Source organism: Peromyscus maniculatus, chromosome 16, assembly GCF_049852395.1.
Source record: "Peromyscus maniculatus bairdii isolate BWxNUB_F1_BW_parent chromosome 16, HU_Pman_BW_mat_3.1, whole genome shotgun sequence".
Taxonomy (NCBI): domain Eukaryota; kingdom Metazoa; phylum Chordata; class Mammalia; order Rodentia; family Cricetidae; genus Peromyscus; species Peromyscus maniculatus.
Window position 1 is genome coordinate 30,994,498 of NC_134867.1, and position 24,592 is coordinate 31,019,089.

Genomic DNA, 24,592 nt, shown 5'->3' on the forward strand with positions numbered 1-24,592 from the left:
CCGCAGTCTTTGCAGTGTCCAGAGATGCTCCAGCACAGACCCGGGACCCCTTAGGCGCCTCTTCCCGTCCCTCTGCCAAATCGCACGCCTGTACTTTTCCAGCTCCCTCTTTCTCTCTTGAAATTGAAAGTTATTGAGGTCGCTCGGGGTTGTTGCTCCGGCAGTTTCCTTCCCCGCCCCCGAGCTCCCCCCGCCCCCCGCAGCCATCCCCCTCTCTCCCCCCCCTCCCTCCTCCCGAATGGGGTGCTCCCAGCCCTGCCCAACACTGGAGCGGCTTCTGCTCGGGAACGCCAGAAGCAGCTCGGGTCTCTCCAGCGCCCCTTGGCCATGGCCGCGGTACCCACGGCGTCCGCTCCTCTGCGCTCCCGGGGTCCCCGCCACTGCCGCAGCCACCGCAGCCTCTGAGCCCCAGGGGCCACTGCTCGCCGGGATCCCGTCCGTGGCCACAGAGCCGCAGCGCAGCCCAGGCTAACCTGCCGCCAGCCAGCCAGCCAGCCAGCCAGCCAGCCAGCCAGCCAGCCAGGAGGCTCCTGCAACCTTCCCTCGCGGCGATGACAGCCACCTCAGAGCAGCCGGCTGTGTTCGGACAATTTGAGAATGCAATTGTTGGTTTCCCTGCCCACCCGCCCCGTTTCGCTTGCCATCACAGCACGCCTGTTGGATCTCAGTGGAGAAGTCCCGCTGCTCTGGTTCTTCACCGCTCCATATAGACACGCCTAAAACCTACGTACATATTTAAAAAAAAAAACATTAACTATAACTAACAGTCAAAAGAAAAAGGAGAGAAAGAAGGGAAACATTACTGGGTTACTATGCACTTGCGACTGATTTCTTGGTTTTTTATCATTTTGAACTTTATGGAATACATCGGCAGCCAAAACGCCTCCCGGGGAAGGCGCCAGCGAAGAAGTAAGTGCAGGGTTTGCTTTTTGGTTTGGGGTTTTATGTATTTTTTATTTTATTTTGTTGTTGTTGTTATTTTGGCTTGTGTTAAGCATTTGCTCCCTTCCACTGCATTCACCTGTCGGGGTCGCCTTGCCTGCCCAGAGTCAGCTGCCAGAGAAAACAGTCCTTCCAGCCTACATCCTATGCGTCCCATAGGAGATAACACTTGGGGCACCGGCTCTCCTTCTCCAGCCATTGCTGGAGTCTATGCACCGGGCGCTGGCCTGGCTCCCGCCTCCTTGTAATTCGGGATCTGGAAATGTTCCTTTCTTGCTTAGATTCACTCTAGAGATTTGTGCTTTCCTTTGGAGGCTCCGACGGAGGCCTAGAGCCCCAGGCTGCTGGGATGCCTGTCCCTGCCTTGGGGTTGCTTGATACTGGCGCACCCGGCACACCGCAAGTTGCCGCCTGGCTCAGGGGAACTTTGGCTGAGCCCCCCCAGGCTGCTTTATGGTAGCTGAGGCAAGCATTCTGGGGCGGGACTGGAGCGGGGGGTGGGGGACAGCTGAGCAAGCCCCTGCGCTGCCGCTTCCCACGACGCGCACACGAGTGGAATAGACAGGCGCGGGGAGCGCGGGGGTGGGGGTGGGGGCTTCCACGACTGTCTGCGGAGTTGTCCCATGTCCCACGCTCCGGGGTCTGAATGCAAAGAAAGTCCGGAGGTTTGGAACTCCGGTTACCGTCTTGCCTTGCCTGCCCCCACGTGAGCGCTTTGGCCTTCTCAGACTCTTTCAAGTGGGTCCCCTGAGACAGGCACATGGTGAGAATGGGGTTCTGTCGCGGCTGGGTGAACCGGTGCCCTTGCCGGAATTAAACGGGGCCGTCCATCCGTCCGGGCAGCCTCCACCAAAGTTGGTCTGAGGCAAGCGGGCATCTTTCAGAGATTCTGGAAGAGATGCCAGGGTGGCTTCACTGTTCCCGGGTGGCCCGGAGCACAGCTCTGCTGTGGGTACCCGCGAGGGGAGTCCTTTCGCAGAGTGAAGGATGACCCTGGCTTGGCGGAGGGCTCAGGAACAGAGGGCTAGCTAGTAAGGGGGACTAACTGACATCACCCAGTAAAGCTGTTCCGGCTGGTCAGCCCAGGACCTTGTCCGGTCTCCCAATGAGATCTCTTCCCAAGTGTCCAGCCCGCAAAACCCTTGGGGCAGCAACGCCTGCAGCTCTCGGGGACACAACAGCACTTGTGTGGGGTGGAAATTTAGTAATCGCCTCTCGCCACTGTTTGTCTCTGCCCTGGCCCTGGACGTGAGGGTCCCCTGAAAGCTCCCTTTATACCGCTAAGCCCAGGCCAGACAAAGTTTGATTCACCTGAAAACTGCCTTTAAAAATCGTGGCTGGGAGGGAGCGCCAGAGGCTTGGAGTCCGAGTTGGCCCCACTGCTTCTAGGATCGCGTCTCAGCGCAGGAGGGCCTAAACTAAACATGTCAGGGCATCCGATTTATTATTCTTGGCCTCTGAGTGGTTTGTATTCTGAGCAACCCTGCCACCCAGTCTATCGCTCAGGCTGTGCGGCTGTCGCACGGAAGCAGCGGCCTGGGGCTCAGAAGTCTTCATCGCCACCCCAGGCAAGCTAGACCCACTGGGTACTGAGTTTCAGGGCCAGTGGGGAAACCAAAGTCAGGAGAAACTCAGCTTCTTGCCCCGCATAGCTCACACGAAACTGCGTAACACAGTCCACTCCAACCTAGTAGTGTCCCCCACCCACGCCAGGGAGCTACATATTTGCCCGGATGGGGCAGGATCCTGTGCCTCAGTGTCACTGGTATCTGGGTTTCTGGCTGGGTGGCTTCTGTTTCTGAAGGAAACAAAAGAAAGTGTGCTATGCGTTCCTTCTCATCTCCTCCAGTGAGATCTAGAGCAGCGGGGGAAACTCTGGGTGCGCACATCTAGGGTGGGACTAGAAGGGTGATCTGTGAAGCCTGAAGGAGACGGCTTTTCTCTCTGCCCGGATCATCCCAAGGCCAAGTCAAAGGCGCCCTCTGGTTGTGCTGAGGGGATGAAAGAGGAAAACAGTGGAATGGAGCTGAAATTCCGGTGATTCTATGGGAGTGGATCTGAAAAGGAGGTCTTGCAGGCTACTCAGCTGCTGCTGCTGCTGCTACCGCTGCTGCTGCGCGCTCGCGTCTGCGTTTGCGGCTTGCTTGCTTCTGCAATACTGGGAGAGGGGCGACCCCTTGCGTCCTCTGAGCAGACAGAAGAAGTATTTGGCAGGCGCCGCATGGCTTTTTTGGGAGCAAGGATCAGAAGGTTAAATGTCCTTGTTAAATGTCCAGAGACTCAAACCTAACGCTGCACGCTCATAAATTCACCTGGATCATGATTTTTTGAAATATCTGAATAAAAAGGTCCTTAATAGTAACTGGAATTATTTTTTTTATAGTGAATAGTAAGGTAGTGGTCCAATTATTTTAAAACTGGTCAGACACCCCTATTTTTTTCCCACGATAAAGCAACTTAAGTGAGTAGTTAAGAGTATCGCTTTTGCTTTGCAATAAATAGCTTCATTTTCTTAAACTTTTAGAAATATTACTAATAACAGAAGTAGAAAATTAGGCTAAAAGTATTTCCTAAAGTTTTTTTTAAAGTGGTCTCTTGAATGTTTCAGTGCCAAAGGTACTTGCTAACAAAGTATGTAATTTACAGAGTTAAATGTGTTCAGATCTAACAACCATAGTTTGTCATCAGATATAGCCAACAGAGTTACACAAATATTGTTTCTCTGCAATAATTAGTATTCTACTGATCTCTACTTGGCAACAAACCAGCAACCCCTAATTATTACACACTACTACATTCTCTAGGGAAAAAAAGTGCAGTTCTTTAAAACAGAAGTCTTGTCCTTTTAAAATATCTATGTAATTATGGTGAATAAACAAGACAAAAATTTACTGATTTTGATTGATATACAGTGCCCAGGGTACAAAGTAATGTCTTTACTCAAAAGAAGCCACCATCCAGCAAGATATTTTAGCAGCAAGCCCTAGATGTGGGTCCTGGGCGCTAATTTACAAAGCCTAACCTCTGTCTTTAAACTCGTCTCCAGCTTTGTAAGCTTTTCCCTTTGACACTCTTTAAAGCCAGCCTTCAAATTTGGGGTTGCATATTAATACAATTTAAACATCATCTTACCACAACAATCGTAATTCCTTCCTAATGCATCACATTTCACCTGCATTATTTTTATGGGACCAGACACTGTCAACTGGCTAGCATTGATCGCCCTTCTGTAGAAATGAGTTTAAGAAACAGGGCCCAAGTAACCTGCCAGAGAGCCAGTGAATGAAACTTGTCTTCTCCCATGAACCTCCCTGCCCTTTATAATTTATACAATGCGTTGACCCTGCCATAGAGAGGATATCAAGCTATTAAAATGATTAGCTTGATAATCTCCAGATTGTCTTTTCCCCAATATGTTTAGAGAATAGGCCATTCTGCTTTAATAGCATAATATTGATAAATATTAATACAACGTGGACAAATGTCAAACAATTACATACCAAACAGGACCAGAGCACTTTGCTTAACATTATTCAATTATCTAAAAGGCTCTATAGGATGACACTGCCCCAGAGGATTATTGTCAGAAGCAGGATATCAGGCACCCTGGTCTTCAGTTGTGGCCATCTATTATGTCATCTTAGTGTTTCTGATTATAGACCATGCATGCTTTAGAAATTCATTATATACCCAACAATTAAGCAGAGCTACTACAATCTGTAGAGAAATGTGAAGAAGAATCACAAATGCAAGAAAAATAATTACACTGATAATACACTTACTGGAGTATATTGATCACTGCGTATGACAGTGTAGCAGATGTTGACTTACGATGTAAGGTTCTGAGGTACTCTTGATTTTACTTCTGGTCCTGGAGAACAAGCTAACAGACAAAAGAAGAAAACACTGAGATCTTAATTTGAATGTTTCATTTGGAGATTGAGAACAACACTTTTTTTCCTCACTTGCTTACATTTGTCACCTGTATGCCTTAGTTTTGAGAAAAAAAAATAGTTTGACAGAGAGATGAGCAAAACTGACTGGAAAAAAGTGCATTCTATGGCCTATCATGTGGTGTGAGTGCAAATCAAAGATAAATCCAACTTTCTAGGAAGTAGTGGCAGGATACTGGGTGAAATAAACAGAAACAAAAGTGCATTTACCTTTCTGAGTTCCAACTAAATCATCTTTGAGCTAGAAAGCTGTTTCCCACACTACTTTGTTCCTACTCTATTTTAAGTCTGTGATTACAGCTTCAGCGGAAAGATGTTATTCAGCACCTGAAAAATGGTGATTTAAAACACTGTCATCTTAGCCCATGTCACTCATTGAGGAACAAGTGAAAAAGGGCTTACTTATCACGAACATTTCAATACTACTTTGAACACGCAGCATGAGCAGTATTTTAACGTGTAAGTGCATAGGCTTAACTAAGCCGTGTCTCCATGAAGGAGTTCCCCGGTTTTTAATGTTCTACAAATTAGGTCTCCAGAAAGCAATGAACTGAAATTACAACATGCAGTAAAATTTGATTTTCAAGTTGTTATAGGGAAACCCTCGGAACATTACTACAAAACGACTTTATTAGACATTTGATCCTTTTAGATTATTTGAATCTGGGTAGGGATCTCTAGGTTGCCACTAAATGTCTAAAATATTTTCTAGTTTAATGTCTAATCATTTTAAGTATGTAGTAGTGTTTTTAATCCTTCATAACAAAGCATTTCAGAACCTTACATAAAGTAGTACTGAAATATTACTCTGAAATTACAAAAATGAGCTTTCAAAGTACAATTATTACAGAAATTCTAATTTAATACTTTTTTCTCTTTACCTCTTTTTAAAACTCTCAACTTAAGTATTTCCCTGATCTGTCTTCCCACTTCCTTGCTATTCATTCATACGCTTTTTCCCACCCACCATTCCCAACTTTCAGTGAAGTCCTGAAATGCCACCACAATGGATACTGTGTTTCATGAAATGTAAGAATTAACTTTGATTGCCATTAGGAAAGCATCTATAAGGTTTGAGAATATAGCGAGAGCCAGTCATGATAATGTCGTGGAATTGTGTTTGACTTAGTGAGCATGGTCCCTTCTTCTTATAGGATATTGTACACTGGTGTTATTTCCAAAACAATAATTTAAAATATCTTGGGTCATAAGTTATGGTGATTTTTGTCTTGCTTTTCATTTTGTTGGAAAATACTGATTACTTCGTTGTACTTTTTGAAAGATTGCAATGAGTACATCATCTTACAAATTACCATCTGTTGAGTCACCTAGTAGATTTGAAATGCTTTGCAAATAAGCCTTAATAGTATACATGAAGTATAAATAGGAATTTGTGGAAGATACTGGCGATTTTTTTGTTTGTGTAATGTACTTGATCATATCTTTTCATTCAGAAGCATCACTAGCATTCTAATACCATTTATCAAGAAGTGCTAAAACCAATGGAATGTTCCATTATCAAGGGTTATAGTTTATCAAGAAAGCTAAATGTCTAGGTATCACTGCATGCCAAGACTCCCATTTTCCACCTGAAAAATCTCAACAACATGACACTTAAATAAAATATCTGAAATCACTTCATATGTGAACACTGCTCATTTACAAAACACCCAATAGCAGTGCCTCTTGCCTTATAAGACCATCTCTGCCTTAGTTATAAGGTTGGCAAGAGATGTAGTTAACCATTTATTACCACTAAAATTCTTTGAGAATTAAAAAAAAAAACAGTGGTACCAAAGAATATGTTCACTCAGTCATATACATGGATAATTGTGACTGTCTGTATTTTATGCAAAATATAATGTAACTCTTCAAGGCACTGTCTTATATAGGGCTGCATCTGACCTTTAATGATTTGATAAAGAACAAGCTTCATAAGTTTGTGAGACTGAGACCTGGAAAGAGAGAATCCCCAATGGGAGTTAGGAAGAGTGGAATAAGAGCTAAAGATCTCAATTCATGATCCAGAATGGTCATTAGTGTTTAGTTGACCCAGACAAGCCCCTTCTACCATGCTTGACAGTATTTTCTCCGTGACTAGATGAGAGAGTTGAGTCATTTTAAAATATCCTTAGATCTACACCATCTAATAGTCTTAACAGCTATTCATCTTTTTGTGTGAAACAAAATTCCTTAGCAGGGAGCTAAGTAGTTCTTCCAAATATACTCATCTTACTCAACTGGGATTATTAGGTAAGGGTTAAAAAAGCAAACAAATAAAGTCTTTCATTTGTAATTAGCAAATTTATCCCAGAAGACATACTACAGAGATTAACCAAGTGATTTCTCAAACTGGAGACTGGGTTACATATGACATTCTGTGTCCTTTAGGTATTGTCTGAAAACTACAGCCAAGGCTGAAATAGGAACACTCGGGCAGGCTCATCTTGTTCTTAAGCATAGAATTCCTGGTGTTGGTTCAGAATGCCAAGTACAGGAATGCTTCAGAGTTTCCCTGTCATAGTAAGGTTTAAAGGTGGCCTGTGAAGGTAAGAAAAAGTCAAATCTGATAATCCACATTTAGGGACAAAAGTCCTACACTATGACACTGAATGATTAAGCAGGAGAATAATGCAGATGACTCATTTGGATGAATTCAATAGCCCTTGGTACTAAACTGAGTAGAAAGAAAAAAAGGAAGCAAGACCATATTTGGCATCAATTTAGGAGCATAAGGATTCAGATGTTGGTAAAGAGAAAAATCATAAGCATAAACAAAGACAACAATGAGACAAGTAGGTTTGTTATGAAATTTATTTTACTTTTGAACTATCTTTAGTTTGAGGAGCTAGGAAGAAACAGGACTTGAGCTCCAATTTCAGAGATTATCAAGGACTGAAGTCAAGGATGGCAGTGTCACTCATAAAGAGAGAGAGAGGGAGGGGGTAGCTGGACACGTGAGATAAAATCCAGGGATGCCTTCCTTTATTTATCAAAAGTGTTTGTGTTGCTGGCATTGAGGCTGCTTCCGGCAGTGTCAGCGAGATAACATTAAATCACCTTGCCCATGTTAAACGTATTATTTTCACCCATGGTTTCTTTTTTATAGTACTTTCTATTATATAAGAGAATGGTTGCTGGCATCATGATCATTCTAAATTGCCAAATCGTGTAGTTGATGATTAGGCTTAGAAGTTCTACTACCTACGGAATGGGTTACTTTGCCACTGATCATAAGGAGAGTTGAAAAAATTTCTAGCAATGGAAGGTACGGTCCTATAAGGTGTTGAACCATTATATTTGGACCTAGCATCTCATAGTGGCATTGTCACTTTCAAGTAGATTTCTCAATGAAAGTATGCTCATCTCAGGATAGGATAAAATTGAAGGCATCTAGTTAGTGTATCTACATTGTGCAACATCCCTAACCAGTATTTCACCAGATATCATGATAATCAGGTCCAAGGTTTTTCATTGGTTCCATCTACTCACTTTGAGGTTTCATAGCAAATGGAGTATATTTTCCCCAGTTTTTTAAGGACTTGGCAGAAGTATGAGTTAGATTTAGCTTACCTTTGAGCACCTCTCTAAAATTAATGTGCAGTAATGTAGGCTGTATATTCACTCCCCAAAATTGTTTCTAGAAATATGCTCAGAAGCATATCTGTAATTATGTCCCAATAGGAAGCACATTCCTGAAAATGAGTGGTAAAACAGCCCCCATTTTATTACTACATAATAAAAACCACCTCCACACACTGTAAAATAACAATCTACGAGCTACTTACTTTAGAATACCACCTTTCAGATATATATTCGGTCAAGTAAGAGAAGGATGGCTGCTTCTCACAGCTACAAAGAAACCTTACAGATATGGGTATAGTTACCTTGACAAAGGCTGTCACATACACGGAACAAGTGTCATTTCAACAGAGGCAATAAAATGATATGCCCAAGTGTGTTAAATGCCTCACAGCAAAGTCCAGCTTCACAGCCCTCAGGGCCACTGCAGCAGTCTATGTATTTTATACGATTGCATTTGTCTTTGAAAGTGAATATTGTGGTAACAACAAGTTCCTTAAGTACCTTCTCACTTCTGAGTAGACACCCTTTACTTGGTATGTTCCCCAAAATGACCTCATTTAGCCCACCTGTCCTAGAAGGAATGTGGAGTTTCCTTTTATCTATTTATTATCATTTATTACTTATTCCGTTATCACAGAGAGGATATTTAGTTCCTATACTGCAGTTGAAGTTTAACTTCAAAGTCCAGGTATTTCAAGATTCACCCTCTTTTCACTCTTGAGCTTGGTACATGAGTCATTATTACATTCTCAAACCCCACTTCAGCCTTTCTCTTTCTTTCTTTCTTTGCTCATATTTTCTCACTTCTTTGGGATCTCCAACTCATCACTCTCCTTTGTCCCCTCTCTCCCTATAGACAGGTTCTAAACTAAGTTGCTGATCATTTTTTATACCACAAGCAATAAAATCACACAATTTATTGGACTATTGTAACATCCTTCTTCCCAAGTATGTCTTAATATCCAAGACAAGATTTACTTAGACATGAAGATGTGGGCAAAGCTGTAATTCCGTAGTTAAATGTCAGAACCCTTGTATATAATTTACAATCACAATTGGCATTTCCCTGGCTAGTTTTTTGTTATCCAGAAAGCTATCTTTATGATGCTTTATAAAAATCTGTTATTTATATTACTTTCACCAAGAACATGAATAATAACCTCCACTCTGAATTTCTGCTTTATGGGCCTTCGTGCAGGAATTGCTGATGCTGAGTTCATATTAGAATCACCTGGAGATCTTTAAAAATAAAAACAACTTGACCAAATGAAGCAGTCACTGGAGATAGGGCCTAGATTGTCTCAGTTTTAAAATGAGTCCTGGGGCTTCTAAGACAGAGGTGAAGATGATATGTTGCCAGACCCTTAATTCAAATATAGCCATTACAACTGAGCAACTGTTGAAAACTATGCCAGTTTTATGAGGGTTAGACAGACAAAATAAACCTATGTGAAGCGTGATAAGGGATGAGATATGTATCACCTGAACAGCCGAAAGCCCCCTCACAGCATGGTATTGTTTCTCAATAGGAAATTGATAAACTCGAGGCACTGACTTGTGCAAGTGGAGCTATCCGAAAGAGAATCAATCACTTCATTCAAAATCAGAGAGCAAGGTGCACACAGGAAGGCATGACAGTGACCTTACCAGGTGCTAGTGATCCCTGCAACATAGCCTTCAGGGGAAGGGGATCGCACTGCTGTGGTGGATGAGGGAGTAAACAGTGCAACTGTAGAAATAAAATGGGGTATAAGCCACACTCAAACTTTTCCCAAAGCTACTTAATAATAAACAACTGGATTTTTTTTTTTTTTAACGTCTTACCAGATGATTGGTAATGTGCCCAAGTATCCTCCTTGTTGTCAGGAAAGCTTTAATGGGAAGGCAACTGCCTAACAAGAAGAACATTTCTTTCTTTTATAGTCTCTACAATTCCTGACTAGCTTAGATTGACTACTGGTAATCGGTAAGACTACTATAAATAGCTGGGTGGGGGAAGCTAGACTCTTTGGAATGGATTTAGTTTGGGGTAGATCATATTAATTCACAGACGCTTGAATTTCACTCCTAACCTGTTCTTCTCTGAGAAGTTGTCTTCATTAACTCTTGTTTATTCTTTTTGAGTCAGTGCAGAGTTTTCAAACCTTGCCATAAACTAGGGAAAGCTCTATGTAAAAACGAGGTGGAAGCCTGGGCTTCCTGTCAGATTTCATTGTGCTTGTTAAGGGGGCTCTTTGGGAAAATTTGGGTTGCAATGAGTCACCAGGCCAAATCCCAATAACCACAATTGCCAGAAGTAATCAGACTGAAGAAAGCCAGGCTCTTTGGGAGGAGGGTCATCATAGCAGGCTTGAGACATTGCTCCGTGGTCAGACCTAGTTACTCCTCCCTAAGGATTGGGAGCAATCATGAGCTACAGAAAGCAGGAAACCCACCCAAAAAACAATGCTTTTCCACTGACTTTCTTCTCAATAGGTTATTCACCCTGAGCATGCACAAGATGGAAATATGCCACCAGCACCACAGGCGGTGGAGGAGGTGGCGGCGGCGGCGGCAGCACAGTGCACGTCACAATCCTCATAAACCACCTGTCTGTCTGCAAGAGTGCAAAACCCACACAGAGAAGGCCTGCTGTCATTATGGCAAGTCTGCCTCCTCCCTTCCTGAGCAGATAAAAAAGAGCCCCAGGAATTCAGTCTTTGTAAAAGAATTATCAGAGGGGAAAAGAAAGGAAAGAGAAAAAAAAAGTCCTCGTAAACATCCTCAGGTCAATTTAGACATAATATTAGGGAAAGGACATTTAACGATAAGAAAAGGGTATTGCATTATGGCAGGACAGAAGTGCTAAAATCTGCAGTTAGAAAAAAGGCCAAGGGCAAATTTAAAATTCCTTGTATGTAAAATAACCCCTTTCAGAAACCTAGTATCAGATAAGTAGAAGTTATCAGCAAAGAAGTGAGGCTATCATTTTAAAGTTTCAGTACAAGAAACCAAAGGACTGTTAAATCTTTCCATTCAAGTAGCACAGAGGGACCTGGCTCGATAATCCAGGGGAAAGTTTGCTTTGACATCATTGCAGTTGCCTGGCATACTCGGGGTGTTTGATCACCTCATGGGATGGATTTTTAATTGAACAAACCCATAAAGCTCCCAGGGCTCACTGTCCTTAAAATTACATATTTCTTCCTAATCTAGAATGCCTTCAGTCTATTCCATTACTACTTTGATTTTAGGCTACTAGATCTTTGTTTACACATATGGAAGCAAACCCCACTATTTTAAATATACAGATTTTAAAGGTACAAATTCATCAGGTGATCAGATTGTTTTAGCAACTGGAAATCTCCAGATAGCTTGGCAGATACATTTTGTCCTCATATATGAAATGAGATGTAATGAGCTGCTTCTCATTGTGGCCACTGTAGGAGAGCCACAAATGTCATTGCATTTGTTTGGAATCTGACAGTAGTCTAGGCACAGAAAAATCCAGTTTTCTTTCCCAGTTGAGCTGTAGAAGTGCTTTGAATGACTCCCACTACCACAGCCACCTCCAGCATCCAGACAGCTAATGAAAACTATTTGTCAATGACTTTTAATATGCTGTTTGTCATTTAAAAGAAATGTTTATAGTTCTGAAAATCTGTATGAAATAGTTTTTAGACAAACTATTTAATTTATAGGCTATTGGGGGGAAAGCAATACAATTCAACACAAATGTGCTGCATTTATGTTGGTATTTGTCTCAGTGGATGATAGTTCCCTCCCAATGTATAAAGCCTGTCTGCTGATTCTACTTAGAAACTGCCCCTAGAACCATAGCTTAGAATAAGTTTGATGTTACAATATACTTCTTGTACAAGTTCCTCTTTGCAGACAATTTATTCAGTCTCTGAAAACTATGTGTCTTCTCTTCTTTAAACTGGGAACCAATGGTGAAGTTATTTTTACAAGAGCAATAAACTAAAGTGATTTTTGAAATATCTTACCTGACTTTCTTTTCATGTTGAAGTACCTTTTGTTAATATAAACTCTTCATGTTCTAGCAGGAAGCTCCCTAAAATTCTAGGGCTGCTTAAAATTCTATGACCAGAAATCCCCTTTCTCCCCGGCTACCAGCCCTCTCCTTCTGGGAGTATGCCAGCAATTTTTCACAATTCATTCTGACAACTGTTCTGGTGTAAATATTTAGAGAAATCCTTTCCATTAAACAAAGTATAAGTAACTGTTCAGAAATGATAGGTCTTTATTCATGTTTGCAAGAGCAGACCTTTCTTTAATCTGATGCATAGATGCCAATACCCTCAGTAAAGACTAAAGGAAAAAGAGCCAAGACAGGAATTAAAATGTGCTGTACGTAATTTGAACTGCAAAATATCACTTATCATTTACCTCTACCAGGCTTATGCTTTAAAAATGCACATAATGTAGAGAAAAATGAATTCATTTCAGTTGGAAATATAAAAAATAAAATGAGTTACCAGTGTTTAAATTGATCAAAAGGGTAGGGGGTAATTACACATCTCCTCATCACTTAAACAGCCCTTGCTATTTCGCCATATGCTCGTCAGAGTGACATAAGCTCTGGTTTCTCTATGATTTCTCAGCAATTAGTATTAAAGGGGATGTGGGCTGAAGTCTAATGCTTATATCCAATATTACTTGTGAGAATAGAGTGGCAACCCCAACCTCAAGGAGTAAGCTCACCACTATGCCCTCTCTGTGTTTCCTGTCCACACAAACTTCTCAAATAATGAGTACACACAGGCTTCCCTCAGGACCCAGAGGGAACTGGTCACTGAGTGCAGCGCTCAGGTGCTCAGCTCTCTTATATAATCAACACAGCAGAGTTAAAGATACGACTCACGCACATCCTCTGGCATATTCAAGTCATCTTTTGAGGACTGATAAATACAGTTTTTTAAGGGGAAAAATAACAAAGAAAAAGGTAGGCAAGTTTAGTAGTACCGACACAATTTTTTGAAAAATTATTTTAAGTCCTCAGTTGACATTGTAGACTCAAGGACGCAGAGAGCTAAGTAAGTTAAGAGTGGTACAGTTAGGCAACTTAATGAATAAAGAATATCGCTGGCTGAAATTCAGATTAGTGTTACAATATCAGTGATCTTATGATGTGGGCTGGAAAATAAGCACAGACCTTAGCCAACTTGTTTCTCCTTCCCTTTAGGATGACACAGAAATACAAAAGTCTGTACTTTTGAATTTAGCTTAATCATTGACAATTTACAATCTAAGAGTACTTGTTAGTCTATGACTTTTTTCTTTATAAAGTAGGGTTTTAAAAAAGTACATTAATATTTTTCCAATGAAAATTTATTATAGAACTTAGATGTGAAGGTGCACACTGCTGGGGGGATGCCTTTCTATATGCTGTAAATGTGTTGCTATGATTGGTTGATAAATAAATTGCTGATTGGCCAGTAGCCAGGCAGGAAGTATAGGATAGGCAGGATAAGCAGAGAGGAGAATGCTGGGAAGTGGAAGGCAGAGTCAGGAGACACTGCCAGCCACCACCATGAGAAGTGAGATGTAAAGTACCAATAAGCCACAACCCACGTGGCAACTTAGAGATTAATAGAAATGGGTTAATTTAAGATATAAGAACTAGATAACAAGAAGCCTGCCACAGCCATACAGTTTATAAGTAATTTAAGTCTCTGGGTGTTTACTTGGTTCTGAGTGGTTGCGGGTCTGAGTGGGACTGGAGAAAACTCCAACTACAGCACACATGTAATCCCAGAGCTCAGGAAACTATGGTTTTGTTTTTGTTTTTGTTTTAGGTGATTTTAGGTGATTTTCAAGATCAACCTAAGAACTATGTCTCAATATCCCCAATGAGATTTTATTCCTGTGCTTTGACATCAAACATACAGTATTTACTGAATTTCAAACTGGTTTACATTTGAATCTTCTTGGTTATGTATAAGGATTTGGTAAAGAAAATAATAAACAGGGATCTATGGGATACAAATGGAAACCTTATAAACTTCATTGTAAGAGAATTGTAACTTTTGACTGACCTTCTCAAAACTGGCATAATTTTCTACTTTTTTTTTTTTTTTCCGAGATAGGGTTTCTCTGTGTAGCTTTGGTGCCTGTCCCGGATCTCTCTCTGTAGACCAGGCTGGCCTCGAACTCACAGAGATCTGTCTGGCTTTGCCTCCTGAGTGCTGGGATTAAAGGCATATGCCACCACCGCCCAGCTATTTTTTTTTTATTTTGGCTACAGTGAGAAATGACTTGGAGGTAGAAGGCAAAGAAGTTTGATTTATAATTTATAGACTGTGGTACAGTTTCCCAAATCATTTAGTCTGTGATTAGGTTGTGGCCACTGTAAAGCAGCTCTGTACTTCTTCATTTTCCATAGGTTACAGACCTTAAGTTCCTTCAATAGTAACATCAATCAAGTTTTTCTTACCTTCTTGCCATACACTCTAACCATACAAAGTTATCTGTCAAAGCTCTGTGGATATGGAGTTAGGACTTAAATTTAAAAGTGTAAGTGTTTCTTTGTATGTTCATATACTTTTATGTATGTATGTATATATGTATGTTTTTAAAAGATAAGCAGAAACTAGTCTATTAGAGGAAAATACAGTGCAAAAAAAAAAAAAAAGAAATTCAACTTTGCCCTAGTTAAATTATCATATATTTCATTGAATAAATACTTACTGAACACTTATCGTGTATTATAGTTACCCAAGCAACTAAAACACACCTGAAAACTACTCTTGTTCCATTTTTCAGTTGTTAAAATATTGGGTTAAGATGCCAGAATTTAGATAGATAGATAGATAGATAGATAGATAGATAGATAGATAGATAGATAGATAGATAGATAGATAGACAGATAGACAGATAGACAGATAGACAGATAGACAGACAGACAGACAGACAGACAGACAGACAGACAGACAGACAGACAGATAGATAGATAGATAGATAGATAGATAGACAGACAGACAGACAGACAATATGGCTAAAGGTAGAAAGGCAAGATATCATTTCTAAGCTGTGACACACTCTTTTTTCAGATGTGTTTGAGTAGAAATGGAAATTATATTATTTGCAATGAGTGAGTCCAAGCCGTATCCAAATATTTATCTGGAGAACAGTATTGTGGAGATGAAGCACAAAGATGGAAGGAAACAGCCTACAACACTGGAATTTATTAGGCCTCCCAGCATTTTCTTGTCTTAAAATTTATGGCCAGTGAATAGGAGTCATCACTTAGTGTGACCTTTGTGACAATCACAGGAAATATGCTATGCGTACTATAAACATAGTTGGCATTGTTAGGTGAAGCTTGTAATGGACTGGCGTAGTTTGGCTGAGCAAATTTCCATTTTGAGTGCATTGATTAATTTCTATAGCTGAGTTTTCACACTGCTTCATAACTGGAATTACTTTTACCAAACAAACACTGAAATATTTTCTGTTTAAAAAGAGTGCATTTTTGTTCATCTATCCAAGGAATTTCTCAAACCTTTTATGGTAACCAGCCCCTTGATCACTACGTGGAACACACAACCAGATCTACTTCAAGCTCTAACTTGGCAAATGTATGTCAACACAATTTTTGGATTTCTGCTGTAAGTCTGTTGATGATCAAATGTTGATAACTTTGAAAAGGTTCATTCCTAAAATTCAAAGACATGAAAATAATTTGATTCAGATCTGTTTTTAAAGTTATAATTAACTCATGAAGGGTTTTAAGTAGAGAAAGGTAACTATCAGCCACTTTTTACATGTGTTATTTTGTGTTACCACATGCAACAAGTGCATAATACATTGATAACCATCTTATAATTAAGAAACCTAATGGAAAACATTTAGGGAGTATGTCAAAATGATACAGATTTGATAGATCCAAAAACTAATGTAACAGACTTCACTATGACACTCTGCTTTTCATTAGGCCTATTAAAGAGGATACCCAGGGGGCAGAGGAGGTTAGAGGAGGACATTCCTCTACAGTGGAGATGGGAATATTATTACTTCATTAGGCAAAATGTCATTCTGAGACAAGGAATAAACCAGAATAATTGAGAGTGGTTACTGGGAAGTAGAAAGGGACATTAAACTGTTTTATAGTAGATCAATGTGATCAGAACAGGTGTTTCTATATGGTTATTCTGGTCGCTAATCAACATCAGTAGTATTGGTGGGAAATAAAAGATCTAAACTCTATTCATCACAGCAGTACAATGTGTAGGGAAGGGTGATTGGAGATGGGGATGAAGAGGGCTCCTGGATTTCTGACTTTAGGAACTAAATGGTGCCATTTTACAAATTTGTCTTTTCAAAGAGAACTGCCTGTTCTTAGATTAAAGTTTTACTTCACATGCTCTTCATTTCCTTACTGAAGGACATGCCACTCACAAAGTCCTAATGGTCTATAGCTTATGATGATGCACCACATAGAAAGCAAACCATTCCTGTCAAAGTATCAAACTTCTCATCAAGTTATCAGTTTCCCACCTACGGTGTTCTTATTCTATTCTTGAGGATGAAGAAGTCTCTAACAGTTCCTATGCTGGTGAAGTATCACTTTGGTATTATTAACAGCAACTCATTTCACTGATTTGAATGGTATGTAGACACTGTCTCGTCATTATTGAATTTGTTCAACATCCTTTTAAAATGAACAAAACATGTTTACCCATAGTCATGTAACAAAATTCTGAGGTACCCTTTGCATAGCATTTTCTTACAGTCCCAGTAAGCAGCAAAAAAAAAAAAAGTATGAAAGGAGGGTATTTGCTTTTTTTCCCCAATATTAGTCTGAGAGATTTCCTATACTCATAAATCCCCTAATATTTCTGCTGAAATATCTAATATTTTCATAATTTCTTTGGATTTGGCTTCAACAGCAGGTAGGTGTTGAGAGTCTTTCTCTGTTCCATCAGCTCACAAATAAATGATAGGAAAACTTATTATTAATTATGACTTTAATTATGAAAGCTCGGCCTATAGCTTAGGCTTGTTCCACTAGCTCTTGCAACTTCAATTAACCTAGTTATATTAATCTATGTTTTGCCTCATGGCTTTTTACCTCTCTTCCATCTTGCACCTCCTGTTTCCTCTCCATGTTCTCTGGAGTCTCTTCTGTGCCTAGATTCATTTCCTGTTCCTTCCTTTGCCTGGAAGTCCTGCCTAACGTCTTCCTGGCTAGCTGTTGGCCATTCAATTCTTTATTAAGCCAATCATAAGACACTTTGGCAAAGCACATCTTTACAGTGTACAAAGAGATTATTGCACAATATTTCCCCTTTTTTGTGTAAATAAAAAGGAAAGGTTTTGACTCTAACACAGTAAAACTATATACAATATGAGCAATTATCAGGAAAGAATTACATGTACAATATCCAGTCCATTTGTATTTGGCAAATGCAGAGAAAGTACTGTATTATCTATCCTATCTGTCTTAACGTGTATTACCATCCTAAAAATATCAAGGGAAATCTTTGTTACATGTGAGATTTTTACCTGCTAACAAGACTTTTACTGCCAGATCTTTAAGATCCTGTTTAATTGAATTCCTATCATGGGAAGAAAGAAATCTCTAGGCAAAAACACCAAGCCTTATTTGACAAACCACCCAAAGGAAAAAGAAGAATGGATTGCTCTCTGTGGCAGAGGTTCTATATAGAAAGATTTTTAAAAGTAAGTATGTATATAAAATAATCATACATATAATTCATATGTAGAATTAAATAAGTATCAGGACATTTCTTGGTTTAGATATTCTTGATTCTATAAGTTGGAAGTTAATCAGCTATGTAGGTCTTGATGTTCTCATCTGAAAATTTATAGAGATAAGCAAGATTTCCATGGTCCTTTTAAATTCCATGATAATAGCATCCTCCTGAATCTTCTTTATTCATATGTACCTAGTAATTTTTCTCACTTTCCCTCTTTCCATCTTTCCACTTGTCAGAGTTCTTTTCCTCCTAGCTGCTGAATATGCCATGTAAACAACTCAACTACCAGTAATTCCTTATGCCTTGTATTTCTGTTGCAAAAAGCTTCTAGCGAATGTATGTGTGATCTTTTCTCTGCAAAAAAAAAACCCATGAATTTCCTAAACCACTGTATACTTCTTGAGTGAGAGACCACGTATTATCACAATGTTATCTGTCTGTCCTTGGGAGACTGCTTCTGGTAATAGCTGAAATTCTTCAGAGGGCAAAGATGTGATACTCAAAAAAATGTGGTTATTATGCCACTAGTGACAGAGTCACCTGTCTGACTAATGCAGATACTGAAGTCTACCTTCTCCATTCCCAAATCAAAATCTTTAGAAGCAGAGCCCATCCATTTGAATTTTAAACACATCCCCAGGCCATGGAAACACGAGTACAGACTGTGTATATGTGTTTGTACGTGCACAGGAGTGCAGATGTGCTTGAAGGCCTAAAGACAGTTTCAGATCCTCTTGGAACTGGGGTTAGAGGCAGTTTGATGTGGCCTGACAATAATGTTGGGAACTCAGATCCACTGAAAGAGCAGTACCTGCTTTTAACCACTAGGTCATCTCTCCAGCCTCAGTGTTAATGTTCTAATAATTAATTTTCTCTGTCTTAGTTTGTTTAAGGTCCTTTCTTGAGTGAGTTCTCAGCCCCATGGGCATTCCTGCCTGAAATGTGGTTAGTGGGTCATCAGTAATACATACTAAGTCTGTGCCTGTGGTCCTTACAAGGCAGCTTCTCTCTTTTGACTCTTGGTGAGTTTCTGCCTCCCATGTTGCCAAATTTCTTATATTACAAAGAAGCATGCCCACATGTCCTCTTTCCATCCTTTATTATTGGATAAACCTAACAGCTATCTCAAACGCATACAGAAAGACACAACTGTGCAATACAACAAATTGTCTTCTATTTATGAATTGCCCTTTTGAGACAGGGTCTCACTGTAAAGCCAGGTTGGCAAGGATTTGGTGTGCAGACCACGCTGGGCTCAAACTCACAGAGGTCTGCCTGCCTCTGCCTTCCAAGTACTAGGATTAAAAGTGTTCACCACTTGCATGGTACTGAACTAGGTAGGCCCTTTGAATGTGGGTGACAGTTGTGTGCCTTGGGCAGCTGCGGGATGTGCCTGGCAGCAGGACTAGGATTTATCCCTAGTGCATGAACTGGCTTTTTGGAGCCCAATCCCTGTGGAGGGATGCCTTAGTCATGATCCAGTAGGGAGGGGCTTGGTCCTGCCTTAACTTGATGTCAAGACTTTGTCGAAGCCCCATGGGAGGCCTTACCCTCTCTGAGGAGTGGATGGAGGTTGAGATGGAGGGGAGTTGGGGGGAAACAGGAGGAGGGGAGGGAAGAGGAATTGTGGTTGGTATATAAAATGAAAAAAAAAACTTTTAAATAAAAAAATGTTCACTACCACACCCAGCTATACTTAGGATTTACTTTTTTGTCCTTTGGTTAGTTCCTTGAGAATTTCACAAAAAAAATGTGTTTTACTCATAGTCACCCCTTCCTACACCTCCCAGATCCTTCACTCTGTCCCAGATTTGTTACCAGACTTTGTCTCCTCTATTTTTCTCCCACACACAACTTCCAATTTGTGCTGTCTTGGCCTTCCACTGGAACATGGTGAACTTACCAGGGCCTCCACTCTCAGAGAAAATTCCCTCTCCCTCTACCAGCAGCTATCACAACTCCTCAGCTAGGGTGGGACTTTGTGTCCACCTCCCATATTCAAATTCATGCTGGTATTTGCTCTGGCTTGAGCTTGCTTGGGGCTTGGGCATGCTGCTGTAACTATTGTGAGTTAATATGGGCAGCTGTTTTTCTGCATTTAGAGGACACTGTTTCCTTGTATTTATCTTCAACCTCTCTCTGGCTGTTAAACTCCCTCTGCTCTCTTCCACAATGATCCCTAGGCCTCAGTAGAAGGGGATGTGATGTAGATGTCCCATTCTGGATACCTTGGACAGTTGTGGGTTTCTATGCCCATCACTCCATACTGCTAATAGAAGCTTCTTTAACGAGAGAAGCATTAATCTATAACAGGAAGTCATTAGGAGCTGGTTGAATACTATGTCCATTTAGCAGAATAATAATAGGAAGTTCTCCCCTCAGGTCTATGATCTAACTAGTCACAGGTTCTTAGCCTGACAATTTTGTTAAGTAGAGGTTTTAACTTGTAGAGCAGAACTTAAATTCACCCAGAAAGTGATGGGTTACTCCCAGGATGTTCATGTCACTATTGCATCAGTGGGTATGTCTTTTCAAGCCAGTCATTATTAGATTTCAGAAGAATCACACCTTGGTAAGATTGATGATTACTTTTATCTTATAGTAGCATGTACAGCACCTTCAAGTAGTATGGAAATTATCCTGTAAGGATCAAGCTCCCAAGTGATTAACCGCTTGATTTTTCATGTTCTGTGACTCTAGAACATGGTGTCTTCAGCAATAGGGTCTAACTGTAAAGTTCTGGAGGGTAATCAATAGTATTAGCTATATAGCACCTCCCTGGCTAACAATTGCAAAGGAGGTACAACTCATTCCTGGCACTGTTTTTTTTTTTCTTTTGTTAGCTGGTGATTTCTCATAGGGCCTTATCATCCTGTTATAGAGTGACTTCAATTTAACTCTGTGTGTGTGTGTGTGTGTGTGTGTGTGTGTGTGTGTGTGTGTGTGAATGTGTAAGCTTCTATAGTAGTAGGTAGGTTTCTGCATGACTTTCTCAAAAGATCTTAGTGCTATTCCTGCCCCCTCTTATTTTTCCTTTCTCTATCCTGTTGTCTCACCCCAACCCCAATTTCACCCCTCCTGTCCCATTAATCCTCTTTCTTTTATCCCTTGAGTGAACACAAGGATGTAGGGAAAGAGGAACACTTATTCACTACTGGTGGTAGTGCAAACTGATGTAGCCACCATGGACAGTGTGGAGGGTCCTTGAAAAGCTGAAAACAGATCCACCAAATGATCTAGCTACACAACTCCTGGGCATATATCCAAAAGACTCTCTAGCCTATGCTAGAGATACCTGTTCACCCATGTTTTACCACTGCTCTATTTGCAACAGCCAGTAAATAGAGACAGCCTAAATGTTCATCAATTGATGAATAAATAATGAAAACACGATGTATTTACCCTATGGAATACTACTCGGCTGTTAAGAAAAATAAAATTATGAAATTAACAGGTAAATGGATGAAGCTGGGAACAATCATTCTGAGCCCAGATCCTGAAAGACAAACATCACGTTTTTCTATCATTTGTGGATCTTACATTTGAATTTCAGGTACTTGTGCTTCATTGAGAATATTCATGGAGGTCAAAATACTAATAAGGAACAATGGGATGGTGTGGGTCTTCCAGGAACGGGAGCTAGAAGGTCGTAGTACTTAATGGATTTTTAATGAGTGTCTATAAGAATGTTAGATACTTTGCACAATGTCTTTGTAAATACTTCTCAGTATTTATCAAGTGGATGATCCTGTACTGCAGATAGACAACCCTAGATTCAAAAGGCTAAGAAAATCATGCCAAAATAAACAACCAGATTTCCAACTCTCTTGACACAGGTAATTTGTGTTATTCATCTTTGTATGTTTGCTAGCTAGCAGGGTGAAAGTGTTTAATAACTTAATTTTCAAATGAATACTTGGATTAAGAGATAAATGTTAGTAATTTAGCTAGAAAAATAGAACTGGAATTCCAAACCAGACTGTGAGCTGAGAGCCCATACTCACCACTCTGTTTGGCCTCCTCTGGGAAGTATGCAGGGCTCATTTCCAGATGAGGCACCAATGCCAGGGGTGAGCACCAAAGTTACCAAAAGCATCTCGCTCAGGAAGGCGCATCTTTATTCTTCTGTTTCACTCGTAATTTCATGAATCTAGGAGAAAGAGTTACTTATTTTTCTCTGCTCTAAACTTTAAATGCGACACATAAAGCCAGGTATTTTTTTTTTAATGGTACGCCTGCTATTTGCACATCTTCTTGTGCCTATTAAAACACCACAAATCTTTGCCTGCTGTTTGCTTATGCTAAGACTTCGGCCATCAGATATGCTACTTTAGCATGCTATGCGGCACGAAGATCCAAGTTTATTCATAATATAACAAAGTAGAGTTTGTTTTTTCCGCACAGACCGAAGTTTGTTTCACTCAAGAATGTGAGTTGGTAGTTATGGCTTCACACCCATGCAGAGTCAGTACCATTAAACTATCACATTTTCTGTTTATGTTGACTAATTATTTCTCCCATTAAAAGGGGGGGGGGATGGTTCTGTTAGCCAGGCCAGAACACATAATGATTCCCACTGTTGGATGAACACTGTTGGACCTGTCTCCTGAAAAACGCTGTTATTTACCACCCACAAACTCATCAACAGTCCTGGCTCTCTGCAGGATCTGGATCCTCATCCCTCCCCAACCCCTCTTGTCCTCTGTTCACCTCCACTTGGGAACATGGCCACTTGGAGAAAGGGAAGTTTCCCCTCCCTTAGAAACAGCTGGGGATGCTGACTCAGTACCTTACATTTCAACCCAGAGCAGAATGTACTCACTTTAGGATGGAGTTTCTATTTGTGGTTAAGGAACAGATTCTTTGCTTTTGATCCTTCAGATGCCTTTGATACAGTCTCAGGGTCAGACTGAACCAGCAGATCAGACTAGCTCCTCACAAGGAAGTTAATATAATTTTTCCCTGTTATAAGAGTCAACTTTGAAATCTATCCATGGATTATCATTCTTTTAATGAATAAAGTAACATAATGTGGAGACTCTTATATAACTTTTATTAGAATTGAAAGCCAAAGTGTTAGTGTTCTGAATTACTAGTCATTTCAATTTACATTACTAATAGATTTAGAAAAATACAAGAAAAGACTATATGCAAGACTGTAATATTTTGAGAGATTTTATTCTTTTATGACCTCTCGTATGTTTCATAACTTTCCTGTTTCTCTTTGCTTACCCCAACACCCAAATATATTGCATTAAAAAGGGAATGAAAATTTAAAACCCCCAAGCAAACTAAAATTATTGCCGGTGGGAGATAGGAGGGAACAGAGGGGAAATGGAATGTTCTCACATAAAAGAACATGGAGACAGATGCATAGACTCTTCAAGGGTTGGAATCTGAATGCAAATTCCCTCATTAGAACACTTCCTCTAATAAAAAAATTAATAAGAGAACATATTTTTTGGTGAAATATGTGATGCTTGCTCTTTTCCCAGACCTGTAAGATTAAGAAAAAATAAAGCAAATAGCACTGTCAGACCAAATATTTTCTCTCCTTTACTTCTAATATTTAGAAAGTACAGAGTCCACACCCACTCGACCTGTGGACTTCATGTAGGAAGGGTTTGGGGGCTTGGATTCTACCTTCCTCTAATCTCATCACCTGTCACTCAAGTGCTAGAACTTCACAGGTGACTTTCATGCTGTTCCTCATGGCTAGTCCTTCCTCACTGCTGTCAACCCTGCACTTGCTGATCCTCCACAAGGTAGACTCTACCTTGGATGCTCAAGGATGACTTCCAAGGTTTCTCCCCAACATCCGGGCCTCAAACGAAGAATAATGCCAAAATGCCTCACCTCACCACCGTGTTTATAGTAACATCTCTGAAAGATTCTGTGCCATATTTACCTGAGATCAGAGATCATCTCTATTTATTTAATTCTCCATTTATGCATTTATCGACTAGTTAACAACATGACATCAAGAACCCACATATTCTCTGTATCATATAACACATATAAAACATAAAATTTTTCTTTTTTAACTAAAAACCTTAATTTATAGCCTCTCTGTTACATCCATACACAATTAAGCCCATTTTCATCCATCTTTGATTCGTGGTCATGGCCCCATAGCACTGAGTTACAATAAATTTGGCCCTTGCTAACCAAGCTTACATCTAACTACCAAGTGTTCTGCATACAGTAGATGCCAGGTGTTATACAGCTACTATGATTTTCTTAGCATTTTGAACTGACTTGGTTTTCGTGGGGGGAAAAAATAGCCAATTAGTATTTAATGTCAGCCTCAGCTTGTGTAGCTATAGATTTGCTTTAAAATATTTACAGAATAAAAATATTAGACTTACGATAGGAAAGTATTATTTAGGA

General features: G+C 40.3%; 1 protein-coding gene across 2 annotated transcripts in view; it reads left to right on the forward strand.

Moving 5' to 3' along the window:
* Window positions 1-258: 258 nt before the first annotated feature.
* Rspo3 (R-spondin 3) overlaps window positions 259-24,592 on the forward strand; it is a 97,575-nt gene continuing 73,241 nt past the window's right edge. Inside the window, exon 1 of one of the 2 annotated variants that reach the window (XM_016009729.3) lies at window positions 259-909. In XM_016009729.3, coding sequence (XP_015865215.2) covers window positions 813-909 — 97 coding nt within the window. In that variant the 5' untranslated portion in view covers window positions 259-812. The remainder of the gene's footprint in view (window positions 910-24,592) is intronic. The other variant, XM_016009730.3, reaches the window with a different exon arrangement.